Source organism: Propithecus coquereli, unplaced genomic scaffold (assembly GCF_000956105.1).
Source record: "Propithecus coquereli isolate 6110/MARCELLA unplaced genomic scaffold, Pcoq_1.0 Scaffold44, whole genome shotgun sequence".
Taxonomy (NCBI): domain Eukaryota; kingdom Metazoa; phylum Chordata; class Mammalia; order Primates; family Indriidae; genus Propithecus; species Propithecus coquereli.
This window is the reverse complement of record NW_012150174.1, coordinates 6,849,791-6,874,437: the sequence shown is the minus strand read 5'-3', so window position 1 is coordinate 6,874,437 and position 24,647 is coordinate 6,849,791. Positions and strand designations below refer to the sequence as shown.

Here is a 24,647-nt window from a genome sequence, read left to right as displayed (position 1 = left end):
AATGGTGCTGTGTAACATGTATTGTTAATATATATCCCCATTCTGCATATGAGAAGGCTTGAGATTTCAGGTTTGCGTCTGGCTCCAGAATTTTTGTGCTTTGTCCCCAGCCCTTGCTTTTCAGCTGTACCTTCATGGCCCCCATCTACATGTGGTGAAGTTTACCCTCTGTTCACCTTCCTGCCTCTAGAACTGCAGAGGTCAGGGCTGTGGTCCCTATTTCCAACAGCACAGTCCGGGGGCATTGCAATGTCAAGAGCGAAAAGACTTCAAGTTTCCCAGCTTCTTAACTTCTCCCTAGCTCTGGCCTGGTCTGTGGGCAGCTGGCGAGGCAGGGTGAGGAGCCCAGCTGGAAGACTCAGATTGAGTTCATGGGGGCCCCCAGGCTCTGCTTGCATTCCATTCTTTCCCATAAATGCACTGCCTGCAGAAGGCACTAGAGCTACAGAAATGGTACCTCCCAGAACTGGGTAGGGCTGAGAGCTAGCTGCAAGCAGAGGTCATTAATGAGAATTAGATGGATGGCCACAAAGACGTCCAGTTGTCTGGATAATGAAGGAACATCGCCTTTTGCCCTCAGCTTCTGTAATGGTGGGTAACCAGAGACTGAACAGAGGAGCTGGACATGAGGCATGAACCCACATTCATCTTTTCAAACTGATTGCCTCTATACCAGCGTCTGTGCCCAACTTTGCCTGTGTTATTTGTTCTCCTTTTGCCATTAATGAGACTGGAAGCTCCTTAGCAGCCAGGACTGTACCTCATACATTTTCGTGGGCTTTTGTTTGCATATAGTTGAAAAGATGAGGTGACAACATTTGAGAAAATTAAAGACCAAAGGCATTCCTGCATACCCCCATAGTCTCACCTCCCTAACACAGTGGCTTTCACTTTTTACCTTTTTTTTTTTCCTAATTTCTTCTAGCACAAGCATACCCTTTTCTATAGTAGTTAACAGGTTCTCAATCTTATCTGAAATCCACCAGCCAGCTAACCCATGTGGCTGGGTCCACGTAAGAGCTTGATAGGTTTCTCTTTTTCACATCACCTGATACCTTTTTGAGTTTTTGAAGACTTGATAAAGATATCACTCTGTTTCTTGGCCATTTGCCTGTCTTCTTTTGGAAAGCTTATGTTCATGTCTTTTGCCCACTTTTTAATGGGGTTGTTTGATTTTTTTTTTTTTTTCTTGCTGGTGTGCTTTAGTTCGTTTGTAGATTCTGGTTATTAGCCCTTTATCGAATGTATAGCTTGTGAATATTTTCTATCATTCTGCAGGTTAAAATTGGTCAACATCACTAGTCATCATCCCATGGTTTTGGTATGATACGTTTCCAGCTTTAAAAATTACTGATGGCTGGCCTCATTATCAGAGATTCCAGTTTAGTCTGGCTTGTGCCCAGGCAATAGTGATTTTTAAATGCTCGTTGGTGATTCCAGTGCAGACTGAGCTGAAAATTGTTGGTTGGGACATGCTCCTTTTTGCTGCAGTTTTACCATGTCTTATACCAAAGCAAAGGGAGGAATGGGTGTCCTTTGCAAGTTAAATGACTTAATGTGGTTTGGGATTTTTTATTTGTTTTCTTTTTTTTTTTGTGAATGAGTGACCTGTGTTCTTTTTCACTGGCCACATATGGCCTTATAGATCTTCTCCATGATCTGTACCCTGATCTTAGTTTTATACTGGCAACCACATGTTGACCAGCTCTTACACAGAAGTTTTGGGTTGGTTACTAAGGTGACTGGTGACAAAGAAACTCAGCATTCTCTACTCTTGCTGGAAGAAGGAAGTGGGTACCATTGCTCAGACCGCTGCATCCACACTGTTGCTAGGGGAGCTGGGGCGAGGAGTGCCTTATGGGGGACGATATTAGCTAACTGCACATATATGTCTTACTGGGCTTACACTGTAAGAAATGGCTCCAAAGAGTGTTGCTGTCATTTTCAGCTGAGTCGAGTGAAATTGGGTAACGGTTGTTTCTTGGTTTGGTAGTTGGACATCCTGAGCTGTCGTTTATTACTATGTGTACAAAAAGCCTTTTTTAGCCATTTGGGAAAATATGTGCCCTTGTCAATCAAAGACAGTGATCGTTTTAACCTTGAGTTATAACGGCTTTTCTTAACATATTCATTTTTTCAAAGACGTAGACCGTAGGCTGTTCAAGGCCTAATTTCAGAATTTCTAGACTTACTGCTCTTTATCCAGTTCAAGATGGATGAGTCCAGCTTGATCAAAGGGTTTGTAATGGAAATGTTTCTGTTGATTTCTTCTTACAGTACAACAAACACCTCTTCGTGCACATTGGGCATGCCAACCATTCTTACAGTGACCCATTGCTCGAATCAGTGGACATTCGTCAGATTTATGACAAATTTCCTGAAAAGAAAGGTGGCTTAAAGGAACTGTTTGGAAAGGGCCCTCAAAATGCCTTCTTCCTCGTAAAATTCTGGGTGAGTAAGACATTGTTGTGATTTCCATGGTTATTGTCTAATGGTCACATCTCTTACGTGAGTGCGGTGCAGCACAGCTGGCCGTGGATTTACACCGACTACACCTGTGTTTCCTTTATAGACTTACCAAGGGATCACAGGATTACTGTCCTCATGCTGGCCTCGTACGTGAACACGGTGTATCCAGGTGGCATTCACCGTCCCTGCCAAAGGGCAAGAAAGATGGGGGGCCTCTTTGGGCTTCGGGGCTCACTCATGCAGTGACTCATAACTAGAGATAACAAGTGTCACCGTGGAAAACAGGGAGGGGACTGATACCTCTTTACTGTTTCTCCTCGCCCCATTAAACAAAGCAACCTATAAATTCCACTGGAGCATAGGACCTGGAGCTGGGGTGAAGATAAAGTTACATGCCTCAAGATTTTGAGAGGATATAACACGGCTTTGCTCAGTACAGATTGAGTATCACTAATCTGAAAATCTGAAATTCGAAATGCCCTGAAACTTCTTGAGCACTGACATGATGCTCAAAGGAAATGCTCATTGGAGCATTTTAGACTTTAGATTTTCAGATGATACCTATTGAGCCAGTAGGTATGATGCAAATATAGTCATGTGCCACGTAATGCCATTTCAGTCAACAGACCGCATATAGGATAGTGTTCCCATAAGGTGATAATAATGTATTTTTACTATAACTTTTCTATGTTTGAGTATACAAATACTGACCATTGTTACAATTGTCTACAGTACTCAGTACAGTAACATGCTGTATAGGTTTGTAGCCTAGGAGCAATAGGCTATGCCATATAGCCTAGGTGTGTAGTAGGCTGTACATCTAGGTTTGTGTAAGTACATGCTATGACATTTGCACAATGACAAAATTGCCTAACTGCATTTTGCAGGAAGTGTCCCATTGGTAAACGACACAAAACTACATCCTAAAATCCAAAAAAATCTGAAATCCGGAACACTTCCGGTCTCAAGCATTTCAGATAAGGTATACTCAACCCGTATATACTTCATTCATGGTTTGAAACAACATGGGCAAATTCCTCCTGGCTGTTGGAGCTTTGCTGATGTTCGGCAACCTCCGAGAGGACTCCTTCCTTGTCCACTAGTAAGCTTGGGCTGGGGGATGGCTAATGGGTCAGAACAAGGGGTAAGTATAATGTGTGTGTATTAGGGGGATAGAGGGATGGCAGAAGACCAGATAACCTGCTAGCACTGAGAGTTTATAATTCCTTAGTCTGTACAATAATAATAATCTAAAAATTGCTTTAAATGTTTGTGCCCCTTAGCATGGCATTAAAGGCCCTAAGTGGCCTGGTTCCAGGTGTTTTTCTCTTGGGTTCTGCCAAATCCCCTTGGCTCCACCGGTCCAGTCTCTGCCCACTTTGCATATCTGATGCTCTTTCTTTTTCTTTCCTCCTGTACCACTGCACCCACTTCTCTTCCTTGAGACAGAGGCTCCTCTGTTACAGCACCTTCCTCATTTAAGCAGACCCTTGATTTTTCTCTTTTACTCCCATTGTATTTTGTGGTTAATCAGCTCCCATGCTGTGTCATGATTATTTGGATGTGTGTCCCCTCCCCTCCGGACTCTGATCGCCTCTGGGAGACCTTATGCATATAGTGGCTTCCATTTATTGAATGTCTGCTGTGGGCTGGGAGCTGAACTAAATGTTTTACATGCATTTCAACTAGTTTCTGTTTTAAGTGGAATTTGCCCCATATCCAACTAAGAAAACAGGCTCAGAGATCACAGAGGACAAGCGACATGTAGATTAGGTACCTGGAACTTGAAATGAGATCTGTCTGACTTGAATGCCTCTGCTCTTTTCCTGGCTGCCTAACACCCTGTGAACCCTGGCCACAGGATCTGTCACCCTGAGACTCTCCGTATCTCTTTCAAGCAAGCACCTACACATAAAAGCACAGCAAATATGGGAGCAAGTGGATCAATTAAAGAAAATTCATGTTTTAGATTCCTGGGGGGGAAATTTACATATTAAGTTTAGTTTCTTTTATCCTTCCTTGGTAACTAGATTTCATTTTTTGTGCTACCATATTGAAATCCGGCTAGAAGTAGTAGCCTTCTAATTATATTAATGGTTGATGGGTCAGTAATACACCTGAAAAAGAAGTAGCAGTCACTTTCCTTTTCTAAATTGATGTCTGCCTTTTAGCGATTTGAATGGCAGTTGGGGCATCAGTTATGGTAACATGACAATTTTCAAAATGTGGCCTGTGAACCCCTAGGGGTTCCTTGGTATCCTTTTAATGGGTTGACAGGGTCAAAATTATTGTCATTACAATACTGAGACATGATTTGCCTTTTGCACTATGTTTACATTCACACTGGTGGTGCGAAAGCAATGGGGTAAAACTGCTGATGCCTTAGTATGCAAAGCAGTAGTTCTGCTACTCAAATGCACACAGTTTTTAAAAAAAGAATCAGTAAAGCCAAGAATGTCCTTTATAAGTTTTATTACATCTTGAATCTAGAGTGCATGTTGAAAATGAACACAGTGAGCCTGTCACATCAAGGAAAACGAAAGACATTATTTGTCGCCAAAGATAACATTTGAGCTTTCAAATGAAAATTAAGATTTTGGGAAGTTTGTATCCACCGCAGTGAACTTGACAACTTACCAATATTTAAAGACTTTTCTGATGAGATCCACTAACAAATGTGATTTGATACTGTGTCAGATAGACCAATAGATTTTAACATAGCAGAGATGGAAAGGTTTATTGATGTGATTTCAGAGTCTACATTCCAGCTAACCTTCAAGAAACTACCACCGCTCGTTGAGTTGTGATGTAGTATCAAAGAAAAATGACTGCAGATATCTGAAGAGCCCACTGCAACATGTAAAACAGCACTACCCTTCTTACTAATTTTTTAAAAACACAAGCATGTTTAGTTTTTTGAAAAGATACATATTAACATGTAATGAGCTTATTTTTTAAAATGGAGTAATTAACATTTAAATTTTTTTTCAGTTTTAATTTTTACTAAAGATAATATAGATAGATAGAACCTACAATAAACAATAACTCTTTAAGGGTCCTCAGTGGTTTTGTTTTGTTTTGTTTTTTTGTCCTGTTTGCAGTATCATATGTGATCATCAAACTGCTGCTAAAATGCTCACACCTGTTATTGCAAATTCAAAACCCAGGAAAGACTTGTGGGAATTTACCTTAGGTCAGGGTCAGGCTGCCTGGTACAGCAATAATTTTTTTAAGAGTTTAAAAGGGATCCTTTGATCAAAAAATGTGAAAGCCACTATTTTAAAGGCTATAAAAAGAGGTTTTTATCCAAGTTAATGAAAAGCTAATTAGAAATTATAGGATATGTAAAGAAATCATTTTCAGTACTTTCAAATTAAACAGTGATTTTTAATGATAAGATTTCTGATAATTAGCATATTGTTTGAATATAAAGTGGTATAGGGAGTGTTTAGAAAGTTATTTTGGTTTTGCTTCCAAAATTGCCTCTGTTTTACTCAGTAGATGATTTTAATAAATGCTTTCAGTGATGGGGCCCTTCAGTTATGAATCCCCAAATAATGAGGTCTAGATTGCAGATTTTTAGTGTATGGTGGCTGGTGTGAGATGCACGAATTTAGAAACAATTATTCTGAGTTTATTAAGATTTGCAGAATTAAGATTGAGCACTTCTGCGAATGTGATAGAAAAACATCTCTCCTTCAGATCGTTGTTAGGAACTTAACCTTTGTAAAGAAATTCAGTTGTAACTATGTTAAAATAAAAGAGGGAGGGCAATTTAAATTGGGTTTACAATTTGAAATTTCACTGGCTTCCTCTAATGACAGTATGAATGGGTTACATGTAGAATATCTATCCCGGGATTTCATTGGGTGTTTCCAGTGGATGTTTATAAGTAGGTTTAACACTCCCTTTGAAATACCTTTTGGATCAGCAATTTGCTGAGCAGGTTTTCTTATTTTCGTGTGAATTCAGTAAATTAAAACAGAGACCCTGGACCTAGTCCCTTTCTTCTTCTCCCTTTTTCCTCTTAAAGTACCCAGCGTCTTGAGGCTGTAAAAATGGCTGCCACCCCCGGCCCGGACTCTGTCGGGCTACATCAGTGAGGAGTTTGCTGTGGAAGAAATGGTGTGTACTGTCTGAACTACCCGTACATAAGCCCAAGACGTGGGCATTGCAGCTCTTTGCCAGTTGGCACTTTGAGGTGGATGGGATGGCAGTGAACCAAGTAGCAGTCACTCCCCTGGTTTCAGGGTGGAAGACCAACTGGCATCTCAGGACTCAGGCCCCCAAACACAAATGAATGACAGCATCAAAGAAGCATGGGTGCCCCTTCTACCATGTAAGCCTTACAATCTCTCATGCCTTGGTGGTGTGGGACACCCAAGAGCCACTGAGGTCTCTCTCTGTCGCCCAGGCTGGAGTGCAGTGACGCAATCAACAGCTCACTGCAGCCTCAAACTCCTGGGCTCAAGAGATCCTCCTGCCTCAGCTTCCTGAGTAGCTGGGACCACAGGCATGCACCACCTTGCCCAGCAAAATCTTTTTTTAAGAGCCTTATTGAGGTCTAACTTACATTCTGTAAAGTTCACTCATGCTAAATATACAATGTAATGATTTTTAGAAAAATTTACAGAATTGTATAACCATACTACAATCAAATTTTAGAATGTTTCCGTCAGTCCAGAAAGATCCCCTGTGCCCATTTGTAGTCAATTCCTATGTCCCAGACAACCCCTAATCTACTTTGTGTCTGCACAGATTTGCCTTTCTGGACATTTCACGTAAATGGAATCATGCAGTGCATTGTCTTTTGCATCTGGCTTCTTTCACTTACCATAATGTTTTCGAGGCGCATCCATTTGGTGGCATGAGTCAATAGTCTTTAATTCTTCCTCATTCTCTGTAGAAACAACTATTAAGGTTAAACATACCATATTCCCTCAATTCTGAGATATACATTTGTTCCCATTTTGACAGTCCTAAAATTGGGTGCCACTTACAGTTAGCATCATAAGCACCTTGCCCACACTGGGCAGAGGAGTAAGTTGTTATGTGCTTATTATTGCCTGACCCCGGCCAGTGTAGACAACATCTTGCCATTCCCTTGTCCCCTTAGTTGAGTTATTTGCGCTGATAGTTCCACAACCAGCTGAATTTTAGCTTAAATTTGGATCCCTAATTAAAATGTCTCAGAAAATTACACGTTGATACAGCACTGAAATTGTTGTTATGATTGAAGAGGAATTTTGGAACCAGATTTGTTGTGAGGCAAACATTTGTCACTGGCAGATGACCATACTGCTTTTTTCCTTATAAAACGCCGATCGGGTGCTGTGTAGGCCCCAAGAAGGGAGGATGTCCACCCATGAGGGGACAGAGCCATGCTGCATTGCAGCATTGAGATTCAGGTAGATGGGTTGCCTGTGATATGGCGGACAGTGCAATTAATATAAGATAAAAGAAATGCCAACTGTCTTGGAAATTGCTCATAGAATTTCCAGAGCCAGGAGAGGTGGATGTGATTCAGTCGTGTATCCTGAAGGACAAAACCCAAGTACAACTTGCAGATGACTGTCAAAAGGAGTTAATTTCCAGCCATGTGAGGTTTACTTAAGGAAACAAAATTATGGATTTAACCAAATAAGAAATGCAGTTGAAACTTATATCTTTGGAGGGGCTTCAACATTCCACTGTCTGTCCTAATAGTGCTCAAGAATGTCAAGATTGGGAACACTGGTCTAAAGAAAGCTGCATGCTTTTTATATGCTATTCATGAACCTTACAGCCGAACACTATATTCGTAATAATCTTTAGTACAATAAACGCTTAGTCTTACACTTTGTTTGGAATAATAAAGTAATGAAAATGAAATTGTATGGATTTGTATCCTATTGTCAGGTTATAACATATTTTTTAATATATATTTAGTATTTCTTTTCTCCCCCAAAACATTATAAAATTAGTCATAGCTTAGAACCAGGCTATATGATGTTATCCTATAGTCATGAATAATGTTTTGCTTTTTAAAATTCTTGGAATTATGATCATTCAGCATAAACAATTAACACAGTCACATAATTTACTTTCTTAATTTTACAGGAGAAAAAGCAAGGTTAGTTTTACTTAACCACACAGATGTGAGAAGATTTTATAAAACAGAGAAAGGGGACGTGAGTTATCTGGAAAGGGGGCAGCCTTTATAAGATGCTTTTATCTTGGTAGAAATGAAATCACATTTGTTCCACTAAAATGACAGCCGCTGTAAATAAAACAACTGGGCTTTATTTAAGGAGATGAAACCGGTTGCATATGTAAACTGGCAGAATGGACCCCCCCCCTTTGGAGTTTCTGCCTGTTTCTAATTGGATTCTGCATGATTTAGGTTGGAATTGTAGACTTGAATCTATCATTTGGAACCAAATGTCCCTGTAGCTATTCATGGAAGAGGAATTAGCAATATGGAATCATTTGTTCCCCACATGTTTTGAACTGCTATCAGTAAGAAGGAGCCTTTCAGCTCAATAAGTTTTCCATTTTTCTCTACTTCTGTGTCATCTTAAAATGTGTTAAGTTTTGGCCAGGCGCAGTGGCTCACGCCTAGCGCTCTGGGAGGCCAAGGCGGGAGGATTGCTTCAGCTCAGGAGTTTAAGAGACCAGCCTGAGCAAGAGCGAGACTTCATCTCTATTAAAAACGGAGAAATTAGCCAGGTGTCATGGCACGTGCCTGTAGTCCCAGGTACTCAGGAGGCTGAGGCAAGAGAATCTCTTGAGCCCAGGAGTTTGAGGTGCTGTGAACTATGATGACACCACTGTAGTCTAGCAGTGTGTCAGAGCGAGACTCTGTCTCAAAAAAAAAGAAAAAAAAGTGTTAAGTTTTGAAGTTAATTGAACAATATTAACTGATGGAACGATTTCAATAGAAGAAAGATTGGCGAGAAATATCACCATATTCAGGGATTCTTGTGGGGCTAATAGATGTTAAAATTTCTTCGGGTAGACTATGGTTATATGATTATCTTCACCCACAGTCTATTTTTTTAAAAATTATCTGTTGATAAGCAGGCCCTATTCGATTCCTCAGGAATAGGGAATCACTAAATTTGCACATCCACCCATTTTGGTTTAATTTCTCAAGACAAATAATCTGGAGCTTGTTAGTGCTTTCTGAGTAGGCAGCTGCCCAGCCCTGCTTCCTTCCTGCTTCCCCAGCCTGTGTCCTAACTTCTTTGTGGGACTCCGGGAGGGAGCAGGGATTCTCTCTCTGTAGCCTTTGTTTGTTCAGCAGTACAATGTATATAATAGATTTTCAAGTTTGTTCTTTTTTTTAGTTAGTTGGCTGGAAAATTATTTAATTTGGTAAATAGTCCTAAAGAAATTGCTACACATTGGGCACTGTGCCATTTAGCCAGCTCGTATTAACACCTGATAGTTTGTTTGAGGAATCATTCTCAAGCAATGTCTGGAAGGAGGAAGAGACCTCAAGAGACTCACCCAGAAACTTTTCCCGGCCATCCCATCACTAGAAAGTCATTCAGCAAACATTCACTGACCTCAGCGTTGCTTCTAGAGAACTGAGGAGGCAGACGTGAGGAAGAGGTTCTGCCTGAGGGCTCAGGGTCTGGTGAGGGATGGCAGATGCTGGCAGACACACAGGCAGGTAACCGGGGTAGGGGCTGTGCTGAGACTGTGGACAGAGCTTGCTGTGGCAGCACAGAGGTGGACCCTTTTTGCCAGAGAACATTCTGGAAGGCCCCACAAAGACATGGCATTTGAACTGAATCCTGAAAGTGTATGTACATAGGTCCTATGCAATATTTGGGAGAAACAAACAAACAAACACATACACACACACACACACACACACACACACACACACCCCTCGTTTATTTGACATTCAGATTTAACTGAGTGCCCTGTATTTTGTCTGGCAACCCTACAGACAAAATGTTAGTTGACTACATATATTTGTTGCTTTGGGGTGGTTGTTCTGTGAAAGACTTTTCAAGAACAGAAACTCCAAACCGAAAAAAAACCGGCTCTGTTTCCTGGGAGTGGGCTGTGGCTGGGCCAGAGTTCACACACCTGACGGGCGTGAGCGTTGGGCCCGCTCGGCTGGGCGCCCAGTACTTGTTAACTGCCTCCCTCGGAAGGAGCTGGCTTGTGCAGCTGCTGTGTCGTTGGGGTTGAGACCCTGACTCTTTCATCCCAGCCACAGTGTGAAGTTGCCAGTGGCGATTACCTGAAGTTGTGTGGGTGATATTAATTGAATTTTTTTTAATGAATGCTGGTATTTGTAGGAATTTGCAATGCAAACAGGCAGCCTTTCAACTAGTGCATATTGTAATTAGAGCAAGCTCTTAAGACTCTTTGAAGTACTGAATGTTTATGAAATTCAAATAGGGGTGCCAATCTGCACAATAAAGGGGCTCTTGGTGGTGTTTTTAAAAATCTTCTATTTTGTAGATGTAAATATATGCCATAATTAGTGAGAAGTAACTTGAAGAGCAGCGGCTGAGTTTATTCCTATTATTATTTAAAACAGCTGTGGATGGCGAGCTACAGCTGCTGTTGCCCTTGGGTTGGGCAGGGGCACTGGGCCCCTGAGCCCACACACTCCAAGACCCCCTTCCCGAGGGCAGGCAGCTCCTTCACTCTTTCCAAACGCAGGCTGCCTCGCTGGGGAGCTGTCTCGGTCACCCCAGCTTCCCCACCCCAGGCCTTTGAATGCCAGTGGGGCTGGCTTCTGGGGTGTTGGCCAGGATGCAGATGCATGCAAATTAGAGGGGCAAGGAGGATTTGGGAGCAGCCAGCTTTCTCCAGACCCCCCAGCTGGGTACTACCTCTAGGGACACTTCTGCAGGACGATTGTCCTTTGGCGCCTGCGGGAGCAGCTGCGAGGCCATGCAGTGCCCTCCCTGGCCGAGCCTCACCATGTGGCAAGCCTGGACAGCCGCCCACAACAAGGCCCAGCTCCCAGTGCCGCCTGCCAAGGAGCCAGATGCTACCATTGGAAAAAATTGCTTCACAATTTGAAATCTTGGTCCTTCGATCATTGCTTAGAGAGGATGAAGAGGAGAGGTTCAAAGTGGTGTTTTAAAGCGCCAGCATCTCCTTGCAGCCATCAGTGCCTATTTGCCTGCCGCTGGTCAGGGATAGTCCTCTTGATGTTTTCATTTTTGTGACCAAGTTATTCTGCCCCTAAGCCCTCTGTGGAGGAAGAGAGTGTCCACAGCCTCTCCCTGACCCCAGACACCTTCCCTCCCCCTACTTAGGGGCTTATCTGCTTCCCTTGTTCCAGCAAGCTTTTCCCCAGTGAAGGCTGGGACCCAGTAGTTGGCTTCAGCCAAATGCTGCTCACCCCCATCCTTCACTGGACAGTGGTGGCCTTCACTCCCTGATCGTCTGGCCCTGCAGCCCAGTCTCAGGAGGCCTGAGGTCTTGCAGGGATGATCCACTCTCTCCCCTGGCCCAGCCCTTCCCTCAGAGGAGTTTGGATCCCATGTACCTGGGTGAGGCCTCATTTTTCCTGACCCATGAAATGGGATCATTATTTGAAGCCTGTTGCATTTTTAATATTTACCCAAAGAGGACAAAAACAGGAAACTAAACAGAACACAACCATGAATAAATGGGCTTACTGAGTGAGAGATAATAGAGGAAAAACCAATGTGAACTCTTGTCTGGTGGTTTAAATGTTTCAGTTGTGAGAATAATGAATGTAAGAAAAGGATGATTTAGGGAAGAATTCGGCAACATTTTGAGGGTGCATGTTTTTGTTTCTTTGCTTTCTGATGTAGTCAGCTTCCTTTGCCGCTGATACCTTCTTTTGCTTTGACCTTACGTTGTTTTGCAGGACTTGCCTACAAAGAGACCTTAAAGTCTTTAATTAATTCAATACACATGTAGTAACGATGGCCTTTTTTTCTTTCCAGAAAGAATTCTATAACATCTCTAGTCATGCCTTTATGGTAAAGATGGTAATTTTGTATCTGTTTGAGCTGTTATACCCAGTACTTAAGACTTGTCATAAACTCATAAATCAGAAAAAATCCTGATTTTTCTGTTTGGAAAAGCCAATGTTGCATCTGTGCCACACCCCTGACAACTGTGGATTGGGGCCAAAACTGGCTCCTTGGTGACCGTCTTTATCATGTTTATTGATTACAAACCATTGTCTACATTGGGGGAAGGTCTCTGTAGATGTGACTGGAGGCTCTGTCTTCATCTCTGTCCTGGTCAGTATTTCAAATCAAGCTACTAAGACTGATTATGGGTGTTGTTAGCAGCTGTCATTTGTATGGCATATTACAGTTTGCAGCTGAATTTCGTATGCATTATCTTCTCACGTCACCACGGTGGCCTTTGGAAACGAGTTGCTTTCTCTGTGGTTAAAGATGAGAAAAGTGAGACCCAAAGAGGTGATTCCAAATCCCTCACCTCTGCTGTTCGTGCTCAGTCAGGTGTCTGGGAGGAGGTGACAACGGAGGTCTGAGACTGGGATGAAGTTTAATAAAAGTAAGTGTAGGGTTCGAGTCCTGGGAAGCGAGCAGAACCTGAAGAACCTTGTCGGGGAGGAGGAGGAGTGGAAAGGTGAGATCAGGGGGTGATGAAAGAGAATTTTCTTAGGTCTGGGACACCAGAAGTTCTGGGTGGAAGTTACAGGGGAGCTAATTTCAACTTACCAGGTGCAATAGGCAGAATCATAGCTCCCCAAAGATGTCCACGTCTATATTCGTATCTGTGGATATGTTACATTACAAGGCAAAGAGGAATTAAAGTTGGAACCAGCAGGTAGGGAGAATGTCTTGGATTATCCAAGTGGGCCCAGTGTAGTCCCAGGCTTCCTTAGAAGTGGAAGAGAGAGGCAAAAGAAGACATGGAGAGAGAAAACAGCTGGAAGTGTGAGAAGGACTCAGCTGGTGTTGCTGACTGGGAAGATGGAGGAAGGGGCTCCGGGACAGGGATGGTGGATGGTCTCAGAAGCGGGAAGGAACAAGGAAGCAGATCCCTCCTCAGGGCCTCCAGGAAGAGGCACAGCCCTGCCAGTACCTCCATCTTAGCCTGCAGAGACAGACCCACGTTGGATTTCTGACCTACAGGAGTGTAAGATAATAAATTTGTATTGTTTTAAGCCACTCAACTTGTGGTAATTTGTTATAGCAGCAGAGAAGACAAATACAACAGGAAAAAGAACTGTTTAATAGTTAAGACTGTGCAGCAACGTTATTGAAGTAATGATTTTCCTGTGTGTGAAAATACTTGGCCATAAGACAGTGCAGGTCAGGATGCTGTGGAAAGGAGGTAGGAGGGCAAGGAGGCCTCTGAACTCAGTTCGTTCTTAGGGGCTCTGTTTCTAGAGCAAACTGGGAGAATTAGAAGGGCCTGGTTCCCTAGACTTGCCCTCCCCAGCCACGTTTCCAAGTTTTGTTTTTTAACACAGCAGAACCATGACCAACTGATTTTTTGGCTAGCTTGTGCCCAGAGGATAGAATATGGTTTGACTTTGGAATTTATTGGGAAGATAAGTTTGCTGGATTTTAGCTGTTTCTTGGATTTTTGTATTTATTTGCTTTTAGGAAATATCCTGTGTTCAGAGAAAAGATGAGCGGGCAGAAATAGTTTGAATCTCTGATAGCAGTACATTTTTTACTCATTTTCTTGCTTTCAGAACTACATGAAATTGCTTTGCTTTCCACCCAGAGTTTCTAGTTGGGTTGGGGGGATGGGTCAGTAGGGTGGGTAATGAACTCAGTGGCGAATCCCAGACTCATTACAGACTTGGCCTCCTTTGTGGTTGATTTAATGCCAGCATTCTTTCTTTGATATTACCTTTGCTTCACGGGAGTTCAGTGACTGTATTTTTTTCTAGAATAGTCATAATGCCATCAGCTGACAGATAATTATCTTTCACATCAATACCTCCTCCTAGAAAATTCCTGAAGAGCAGCTGTGATACGGTCGGGTGGCTACGTGATTGTTTTCCATGTTCCATTTGCAGGTATAGTAGCAAAGTGGTTATTTACTGTTAGTTGAGAAGCCTTTTAAAATCTAACCTATTAAATTTCCACTAATAGTTAAATATAAAATTTTCTCAAACTGTTAAAACAAGATAATCCAGAAACTATCTGTGCCTCTATCTAAATGAATGCTAAGAAGCACATAGATCCTGTGGCCCCGCAATCACACTCCTAGGAACACCCAACAGAAACGTTTGCATGTGTTCATCAAAAGCACATCCAAGAATGTTCATAGTAACACTCTTCATAATAGGTCCAATGTGGAAACATTGCAAATGTCTATCACTAATATTAATGGAATGGATAGACTGTGGCATTTTCCATTCAATAGAATATTCTACGGTAATAAGGATGAATGAACTACACACAACAAGATGGTTGAATCTTACAAAATCCTGAGCAAACAAAACTAAAAAGGGATTTAAATGCTATGTGATTACACTTGTTTAAAATTCAAAAACACCGGACAAAGGTAATGTGTAATGTTGTAGGATCATGGCCACCCTGGTGAGGTGTGGGGGCGATTGTGACTGGAAGGGAGGCTATTGGGGGGGTTCGGTTCTGTTTCTTCATCTTGGTGCTAGGTTGACTTGATGAAAATTAATCAAGCTGTAAACTTCCAATTTGTGCACTTCTCTGAATGTAATATTTTAATTTTTTGTAAAAACATTAACAACATTAAAACTTACTTGTTGAGATGCTTCCTAAGGGTAGATTGGATAGTCTTTAATAACTTCATTTTTGATATTTCATATTATTATAACTTCAGATCGTCTATTCAAATTAAAGCTATATTACAATTATCTGGGGAGTTCTAAGGTGGTAAAGCTAAGGTGAGGCGATGGGCCTGGTCTGCCCCAGGTGCAGGCAGTGAGGAGGTTGCTTGTCTGTAGAGAATTTACAAACAATGGCAAAACCACCTAAAAATCAGTTCCTTTTTGTTATCACCACGTGCCCATAGTTCTAAACAAAAGATCATTGAGAAAATTTAAAAAATCTTTTGTTGGCTTAAGTCCTAAATAATTGGCAGAGTTAGTGTTGAATTTTTATATCATATATACATGTTTACAACATATACATACTTCTAATTAGCACACATATTAATTATCCATTGCATTACTTCTTCCGTAACACATGTGGACTCAGCCTAGTATTCATTTCCAGAGTAAGTTCTTAATAGTTCGGAGTTGTTTGAGCTTGGTTCAGGTGCAGGGTGAATGTGCTGCTGCTTCCAGTGGTCAAGCAGATTTGTAAATGAGCAACAGCATAGTGATTGTGAAGAAGAGGAAACAGAACTTAAGTTACTTCAATTCTGTCGTTCTCCATTTCTGGTTTTGGAGTTATTGTGTTTAAAATTTTAAACAGCTGAAATAGAATGCTGATTATTCCTGAAAATAATTCTGTCAAATAAAGGAAAGGAGTCTTAAAAATGATCCACTCGAGTCGTCAGATCTGCTAGGTGTGCCCCTGCTATGGGGCAGCTGCTTTCACCAGTGTGGCTTAAGCGTAGAACCTCATGTAGATGGAAACACAACAGTTGTGAACATTTTCAGCAATTTTGCTAACATCAAATCATGGTGAATACCATGCTTAGCTTGGTTAATGTTTTAAAATTGTGTACATTGACAGATTATTTTGTAAAATTTAAGTTAGTTGAGATTGACGGTTTTTTTAAAACAACCTATTTACTCTCCCATTGACAGCCTCCCCCACAATTGCTAATTTCCCTGTGTTCCATCCCGCACTCCACTGTGTACACCAAAAACACGAGACTGCTTTTTTTTCTTTTAGAGATCGGGTCTTACTATGTTGCCCAGGGTGGTCTCGAACTCCTGGGCTCAAGCAGTCCTCCAGTTTCAGCCTCCCAAGTAACTGGGACTATAGGCATGTGCCACCGTGCTTGACTTTTCAGACTGCTTTTGATTATTCACCAGTCTTTAAAACAACTTGATTACATACAAATAACTAGTTTGTTCGAGTTACAATATTAGCCACAGTTTATTCATAGCATGTGAGTGTTTTTCAAAGCTGGAAATTTTTTAAAGTTAAAAATAAAAATAATTTCTACTGCACCTTTTCTGCTCAATATAAACTTCTTATTGCAATTTATTGGGAAGCATCCTAAATGTTCACCAGTAGAGCGTGTATTAAATTATGGCATATCTGTGCAATGGAATAGTATGCGGCCACTAGAAAGTGTGGCTGTTCATTATTTTAAATGGTTGTTCTTTATTATACTGATCTGTATCAGTCCTATGAGTTCTAAGATGTGTGTGTGTATTATATATATATTTTAAGTAAGGTTTAGAAGAGTGAGTGTAGTATGCTACTTTCCATGCAGAAAAGGAGGAAATGTGTATGCTTAAATATCTAAATGCTAAATATCCTAAAAGGATGTTTGAGAAATGGGTAACACTGGTTCGCTATGATTATTCCTGAAAATAATTTTGTCAAATAAAGGAGAGGGGCGGTTTAAAAATGATGCCACCTCTGGGGAGGTTGGCAAGTTCGTGGGTTCATGCCCTTTTTACAGTTTGATTTTTTTTCCCCTTTACTTACCACATGCATGTTTTTACTTTTTAAAAAAATACTGAAACTTTTTGGCACAAGCTACATCATAATAGTAAGGGCATTAATCCCACCACCATAAAACACCTGAGCCACTTTTCAAAGCAGTGTGTTTCGAGGCGGAAACAAAACAAGACAGCGGCAGTTCTTGCAGGTAACAACTGCCCTGTGGAAAGCTTGATGGTAATTCAGTGTTCAGGGCTCCCGTGTGCGAGGAGGGATTGGTAGCCTTTCTCCCCTGGAGGCTGCAGCTCAGTTGGACCCAGGGGCCTCGTCAGCCTTGGGTAGCTCAGATGCAGAGCTCAGCTAGGGAAAGACACGCATCATTTCCTGCTAAGCTGCTCTTTTGTGGAGCCAAATGTTAAACCCTTGAATGCGAGAAAAATGCACACCTGGGCATTTTTATTTATTTATGATTTGTACCCTATAAAATCCAAACAGCAAAATGTGAGAAAGCTTACTAGATTTATGAATAATGTAAAACCGGACAAGTACAAGTTAAAGCAGATTGGAAACCAGTAAAAGGAGCTGGGCCCTGGCTGTTAGTCGCTGTTAGAAGCACCTGGAACAAGTTAATTACTGGAGCTGAGCACTGAATTTAGCTTGGGATTTCTTGGCACACAAGGTGAAACGGGGAATATAGAAAATGTGGGTTTTCTTTATTTGAAGGCAGAAAATAGGAAGTTTTGGCTAAGGAGATGGATATTTTCCTGATATTCAATTCAAGAAGGAAATTCAAATGCAGGTCCTTACTGAAAAATATATAGGATAACTCAGGTCTTCATGGTGGTTAGTACCTGTCGAAGAATTAAAATTAGGCAAGATGTGCCAAATCTCACAAAATACAAAGTCTCATTTGACACCCCCCTCTGTCTCAGCAGCCACCGCACCAGCCCATATACTGTCACCTCTCGTTTTGATGCCGTGTGGCCTCCTGATAGCCACCTGCACTCACTCTGCTCCCTTCCGGAGTCTTCTCTGAGCTGTGGTCAGCGGTGCCTTTTTGGAATGCAGATCTGATCGTGCCCTGTCACTGTGTCAGTCCTATCTGCTTGTCACTCCTGTGTCCTTCAGTCTTAGGATATGAGACCAAACCCTCCCACCTCCCCAGCCCTCCTGCCGTCCTCTCTCCCTTGCTGTCTCTTTAATGCGCCCTTTGAACAACCTTATTCTCGCTTAAGGAATATTCCATGTCTTCTTTCTTTGTATCCCAGCTGCATCATCAGAAGCATCCCAGACCCCTGGGGGCCCACTCCCCACTGTGACTTGATCTCGTGTCTCCCTGTTTACCTCTCACAGTGGGGCTTGTCTCTGCTGTGCTATCTTCCTCACTAAACCAAGCCCCACAAGAGCAGGGACTGGCTCAGCTTTTGCTCACACTTTCATTCCCGCCGCTAAGCACCTCACCTGATCTATAGTAGGGGGTCCGTAGATTGTTGAGGGAAGGGAGAACTGTTAATCCGTGAGTATCTTAGTCTATGTTGTATCGCTGTAACAGAATACCACAGACTGGGTAATTTATAAAGAACAGAATCTATTTCTCACATTTCTAGAGGCTGGGAAGTCAAAGATCCAGGCCCCAGCATCTAGTGAGGCCTTGCTCTGCATCCTCCCATGATAGAAGGCAGAAGTGGGGAAGGGGGTGGGAAGAGAAAGCCAACTGACTCCCAGAAACCCTTTTTATAGCTGCATGAACCCATTCATGAGGGCAGAGCCCTCGATACCTGAGCACCTCCCAGAAGGCCCCACCTTGCAACATTGTTGCATTGCAGATTCAGTTTCCAACACGTGAACTTTGGGGGACATGTTCAGACCATAGCAGTGACCCAAACACTGCAGCAGCCACCTTCTGCAATGGACAGTGTGTCCTGAAGCACAGCGCTAATCACATCACTTCCTGGCACCAAAACTTTCAAGGAGTCCCCCATTTCTTAGAGGATGCAATCCACGCCCCTTATTTAGTCCTCCTGGACCTGGGCTCAAGTTACATTTCCAAACTCACTTCTCTCAGGCTTCTGCCTGCACCGTTACCCCAGCCCAGACTTCTCTGCGTTTCCCAATCTTAACTATCCCAAACTAGGACCCCTGGTTGACAGTAATGCCTTCCGTTGTTGGAACTCTGAGAACCTTTGACGTGGTACTTGTTTCCTATCTGAATGGTAATTATTTTATGTCTCTGTCTCCCATATTAGGTTGTAACCAAGTCCTGTATAATGTCTAGCATGAGCCTCCCATTGTCGGTACTTAATAAACGTGTTAAATAAGTGGCAATTTGTGTTAATTATTTAGCAACTTTGTAAGCCAGTCTTTAATAGGAACTATTTCCCCTCCGGATGCTGTAATTTTGTAACAGAAACAGTGAAGTTTCTGTTTTTACTTATCTGACAAATGGCTAGTCAGCTGCAGAGTCTCCTGTTATTTTAAATATCTCCAAAGGTTAGTGAATATGAATCTAATTCACATCCTGTTTTCTGCACATATTTCAAAGACCTTGTGGATCTTTCATTGCAAGGGCATGGTGTTATTCTGATACTGAATGCAAGAAAGTAAAAGGAAATCGATACATGTAGCATGTCAGTTCAAGGGAAGACCGCCTAAATTAGCACCCTCTTCAAAAAATGACTGATGGGCATGGAACTTGTTCACCAAGCCAGCCCTCCCCTCCCCTCCCCCGCATAGGGGTCTTACCCTGACAGTTACTGCTTGGCGCCCTGGGATGAGAGAATAACTCCCACCTCCATTTCCTTTCCAACAGGCTGATTTAAACTGCAATATTCAAGATGATGCCGGGGCTTTTTATGGTGTAACCAGTCAGTATGAGAGTTCCGAAAATATGACAGTCACCTGTTCCACCAAAGTTTGCTCTTTTGGGAAGCAAGTAGTAGAAAAAGTAGAGGTAAGTTGGCTTCTGTATACCAGAATCTTCATTCCAGGGCAGACCAGTGTCTTCCTTTAAACCTTCATTGGGGCAGAGAGTTGTACTTTTTGGATGTCTCTTCCTTCCTCCCCACCCTTCCTCCCACTTCCTTTTCCTATTACTTTGAAAAAAGGCAAAATGATTTGGAAGGACATGAAAGAAAGCAAGTAGGAAGTCCGGTGCCAGCCCTCTCTGAGTCTGAAGTCGGCTCTGCCCTGCCCAGCCAGTGCTGTGCACCTCTGTGTGAGGCCTTGTGGGGTGCCCTGCTCACCCCACCCCAGGTGAAGGGCGCTCCCAGGCATTGTAGATAACAGTCAAGGTGCTATTCAACTGATGGGCACCTGCCTTCTAAAACCCTAACACCTTGAGTTTGATATTGTTGCTTTTGCCATTTCTACTCCCTTCATTATAATTATTATAAACATATTTCATGTATTAGGATCAAATATCTATTTATGCCTTTTATATTTTATGCCTCCCTCACTTTTAAAAAACATATGTTTGAGCAGGGTGAGCTGCTTTCTGTGAATGTTTGCAGCTGACATTCCCTTTAAAAAGGCTGGTATTCTCCAGCGTCTCTCACCCATCACCCCGTCGGGATGTGTTCAGTGAGGACTTGTTATTCGCAGCAGTCCTGGGCCTCTCAGGTCCAGGAGCCCAGTCTGACTGCACAAAGACTTTGCGTTGAGGAGTGAGAGAGAGGATGCACTGGGGGGAGAGAGGGAGCAGACCCTGGGCTGGGCAATGAGGATTTGATGCGCTGCAGGCTGTCTTCACTTTCCGAGCGCAAAGCATGGGATTTGCGAGGGTGTTGCTAAGGAGGGTTGTGCTGGCAGAGAAGGGTGTGGGGGAGTTGACTTTGATCGTCAGTTTGGGCTTAGGGGTCGGGAGCTTTACTAAAATGGTGGCCCTGGGAATCCAGTACGACATTTTGAGTGGAACTTAGAAACCAACTGGATAGTAAAGATTAAAGAGAAGGAAGAGCCATGGGTCACATTCGCAGTTTATGCTTGGAAGGACAGTACTGCCACTGGCAGAGATGAGGAAATAAGGCGTTCAAGAGGAAATCACCAGGGGATGATTATAGATGCAAGACTAGAATTTGGGCAATAGGTAAAGACTGGAAATACCAACTGGGAACCCTAACCATTAAGGGTAGTTAAAGCTGTGGGAAGGAGAACTAGCTGCAGAGAGGGAATGGCAAGAGCACAGGAATATGGATTAAATTTGGGGAGCAGCAGGCAGCCCTGGGGTGAGTAGGAGGGAGACTAGGGAGGAGGGGAGGTGGCTCAACATGTATCTGGGAGGCCCCAGGAGAAGGTTCCAGGGCTGGAAGACCTGGAAGCAGATGGACCGCCATTTCCTCTAAGCAGGAGGCAGCAAAGTTACCTGCGGGTGGTGGGAGCGTGGAAGGTGCGTGTTAGGCGGTGTTGTCAGGGATGTTCTCTGTAGATGGAATTCCCTGCCTGGACAGGCACGTGTGGGAAAAGATGAACCAGACAGGTTACCCAGTTTCCCAGATTTCAAATTATTCTTCATGTGTCTTCAGATGACATACCCAAAGCTCTCTGCGAGTTCAGGGAGCAGGGAGAGGTTGCTTTTGACCGATAAAATCCCAGGAATTTTCATGGAGAACTGGTGTGCGTGGCAGGTGAAGCTTACATTTAAGGCCCTCATCCCTTTAGCATGTGTGCCTGCGTGTGGTGTGAAATGATAGGCTGCTTATATTTTCCTCCAAATAGGTAGGCATTTATTTGTGTCAAAGCCGTTTGTTAAATGATTCATCTTTTTCCGCTTGAACAGATTTGGCCCCTTTAAGTTACCATATATTCTGGGAGCTGTTTCTGGAGTCTCTCTATTCTATTCCACCCTCAGTTTTCTCTGTATAGCCCAGTACCATGTTGATTTGATTGCAGTAGGTTTATAGTATGTTCTGATATCTGGTGAGACAAATCGATCTCACTATTATTCTTTTTCATATATTTTCTTAGCTACTAACCAGCATTTATTCTTCCAAATAATCATTTAAAGATGTAAAGAAAAAGCAAAAACCTTGTTTGAGCAATATAATTGTAATTGCATTAGATTTATACGTTATTTTTTAGAAAAAATTGATAGGTTATTGATATTAAATCTTCCCAAGCAAGAACCTATTTACATTTCCATTTCATTTTGTTATTTCAATGAGATTTTATGCTTTTCATCATATGGATTTGTCCATTTCTTGTTAAATATATTTCTAAATATAATTTGTAATTTCCCATTTCTAGAATCTAAATACTAGAATAGAAAAAAGCTCTTGGATTTTGCATATCTATCTTCAATACAGCCATCTTAGCAAATTTTTTCTCTAGATTCTTGGGTTTTCTAAGTATATAATCATAGTGGGAGCAAAAAAAAAAAAGAAAGCCGTATTTTATCCTTCTTTCCCACTGTTTATGCCAGTTTTTTTCCCTCTCTTTTCATTTGCTAAAACGTTCAACACAGTTGTATAAAGAAATAACAGTGGTAGCTATCCCGTGTAGTTACTGATGTTAGGAGAAATACTTTTGGAGTTTTGCCATTTAGGATTATATTTATTGTTGATTTTTATAAATGGTTTTATTACTCATTTAAGTGCTTTCTATTCCTATTTTGGGGTTTTTAAATGTAATAGCTGCAGTATTTTATCAAATGCCTTTTCAATAACTCTCGCTGTATGATTTTTCTCCAATTTGTTGGCATAACAAGCTAAGTTAATACATTTCCTGTATATGAACCACCACAGCCTTCCTGGAAAAGTCATACATCCGATACATTGCCGGGTTCTATTTGCTGATATTTTACTTAGAATTTGCACATTTCGTAATTGATACTAATCTATACATTTTTGTAATCTCTTTGTCAAATTCCAGTATTGAATGTGCATTAATTTCATGAAAATAATTGGGATATTTACTTTTTCTGGGGCCTAGCATAGTTTAAATAATATTGGAAGTAACCATTCTTTAAAAGTTACATAAAACTTACCTCTAAACTATTTGGTTTTTATACCTTTTTTTAGCATCTATTATTTATTTGTTTTTAATGGGCAAATAACAATGTTACACGTTTTTACTGTGTACAACATAATGCTTTGAAATATGTGCATTTTAGAATGGCTAAATAGAGCTAATTGACATATGCATTACCTCACATACTTCTTTGTGGTGAAAACACTTAAATCTTCTCTTAGCAACATTGTTACAAACCCTAGTCACTAGCGTTGTACAGTAGATCTCTTGAACTTATTCCTCCTCTCTGACATTGTGGAGCCTTTGTAGTCTCTACCTTTTCTGATGGTGATCGCTAAACAACTTTCTAGTTCTGGTCATTTCCACAGTAATTAATCCATTGACGTTTTCCACTTCTTTTTGGTTCGGGGTTAGCAATTTGTATTTTTCTGGGGAAGCATCTCTGTCCACTAGGTTTTCTTTGCCTCTTTTTGTTTTGTTTTTTTGCCTTAGAGTTATATGAAGTAATCTCTAATATATCTTCTAATCTCCTATAATTGTGGCTTAGCCTCTTTTCTTTCTTCTCCTTTTAAGTGTGTGAGAGGTTTATCTTATTTTGTCTTTCTAAAGAACCAGTTTTAAAATTCTACATTTTAAATTTCTATTTCATTGATTTGAGCTTTTATCTTTATTAATATCCTATTCCTGGTTTCCTTTGGTTTCTTGGTGGTTTTGGCTTATTTTGTGGTTTCTTTTTAATTTTTAAAGATGTGTATTTAGTTCTGTAATTTTTCATCTTTAATGATAAAGACATGAGGCAGCTTCATCAAGTTTCCCTCAAGTATAGCTTCATTGTGCCCCCTAAGTTTTGATGTATTTTTTTCATTGTTCTTTTAGATAGTTTGTAATTTCCTTCCTAATTCCTTTTGATCCAAAGTTATCTAGGAGTGCGTTTCTTATTTCTGAGTATTTCAATGGGATCTTTAAACTGCACATATACTGTTGATAGTATTTCCTCCTTCTCTCCTTCCTTCCCTCCCTCCCTCATTCAGGGGCTCATGATCAGTGTGAAATAACGGACTTTTTTCTAAAGTAGAGAAATTAGCTGTATTGGTTTTTTAGCCTGTGTGGCTTTATCGCAGTAAAGAGGGATTTTCTTTGGGCTCTTTGAAGAATTGTAGCTTGCTGGGGCCTGCTCCCACAGATCTCCTCCAGGTAAAGAATCACTAAGGCTGTTATATTTTTTTCTGACCTTTGCTAAAAGGATCTATCAAACTCTTCTTTAAAGCTATCATCTTTCCAACTATTTTTATTTCCAGAAAAATAATGGATTCCACGTAAGTTTGGAGAATAGGATTTTTTTAACTAAGTAAACTACGTGCACAGTATAGCAGATAGCAGATGATTCATGTTAAAAAAGGAAAATGCTTTCATAGGCAGTAATATCAGTCTCATGTATTTTGAAGTCGAAAGTGTAAAAATGCTCAAATCCTTTTTTCCTCACAGACGGAGTATGCAAGGTTTGAGAATGGCCGATTTGTATACCGAATAAACCGCTCCCCGATGTGTGAATATATGATCAACTTCATCCACAAGCTCAAACACTTACCAGAGAAATATATGATGAACAGTGTTTTGGAAAACTTCACAATTTTATTGGTAACTGTTTCATCTCTTTCCTAGTGGGCCTGGGAGGAACCAGCG

The 24,647-nt window shown here is 41.5% G+C and overlaps 1 protein-coding gene across 4 annotated transcripts in view; it reads left to right on the top strand.

Annotated features, from left to right (window-relative positions):
* Positions 1 to 24,647, top strand: part of TEAD1 (TEA domain family member 1 (SV40 transcriptional enhancer factor)) — a 161,447-nt gene that overhangs the window by 130,750 nt on the left and 6,050 nt on the right. For all 4 annotated transcript variants that reach the window (XM_012654247.1, XM_012654244.1, XM_012654245.1 and 1 more), the window contains 3 exons: positions 2,278 to 2,451; positions 19,810 to 19,950; positions 24,450 to 24,602. In XM_012654247.1, the coding sequence (XP_012509701.1) occupies positions 2,278 to 2,451; positions 19,810 to 19,950; positions 24,450 to 24,602 (468 nt within the window). The remainder of the gene's footprint in view (positions 1 to 2,277; positions 2,452 to 19,809; positions 19,951 to 24,449; positions 24,603 to 24,647) is intronic.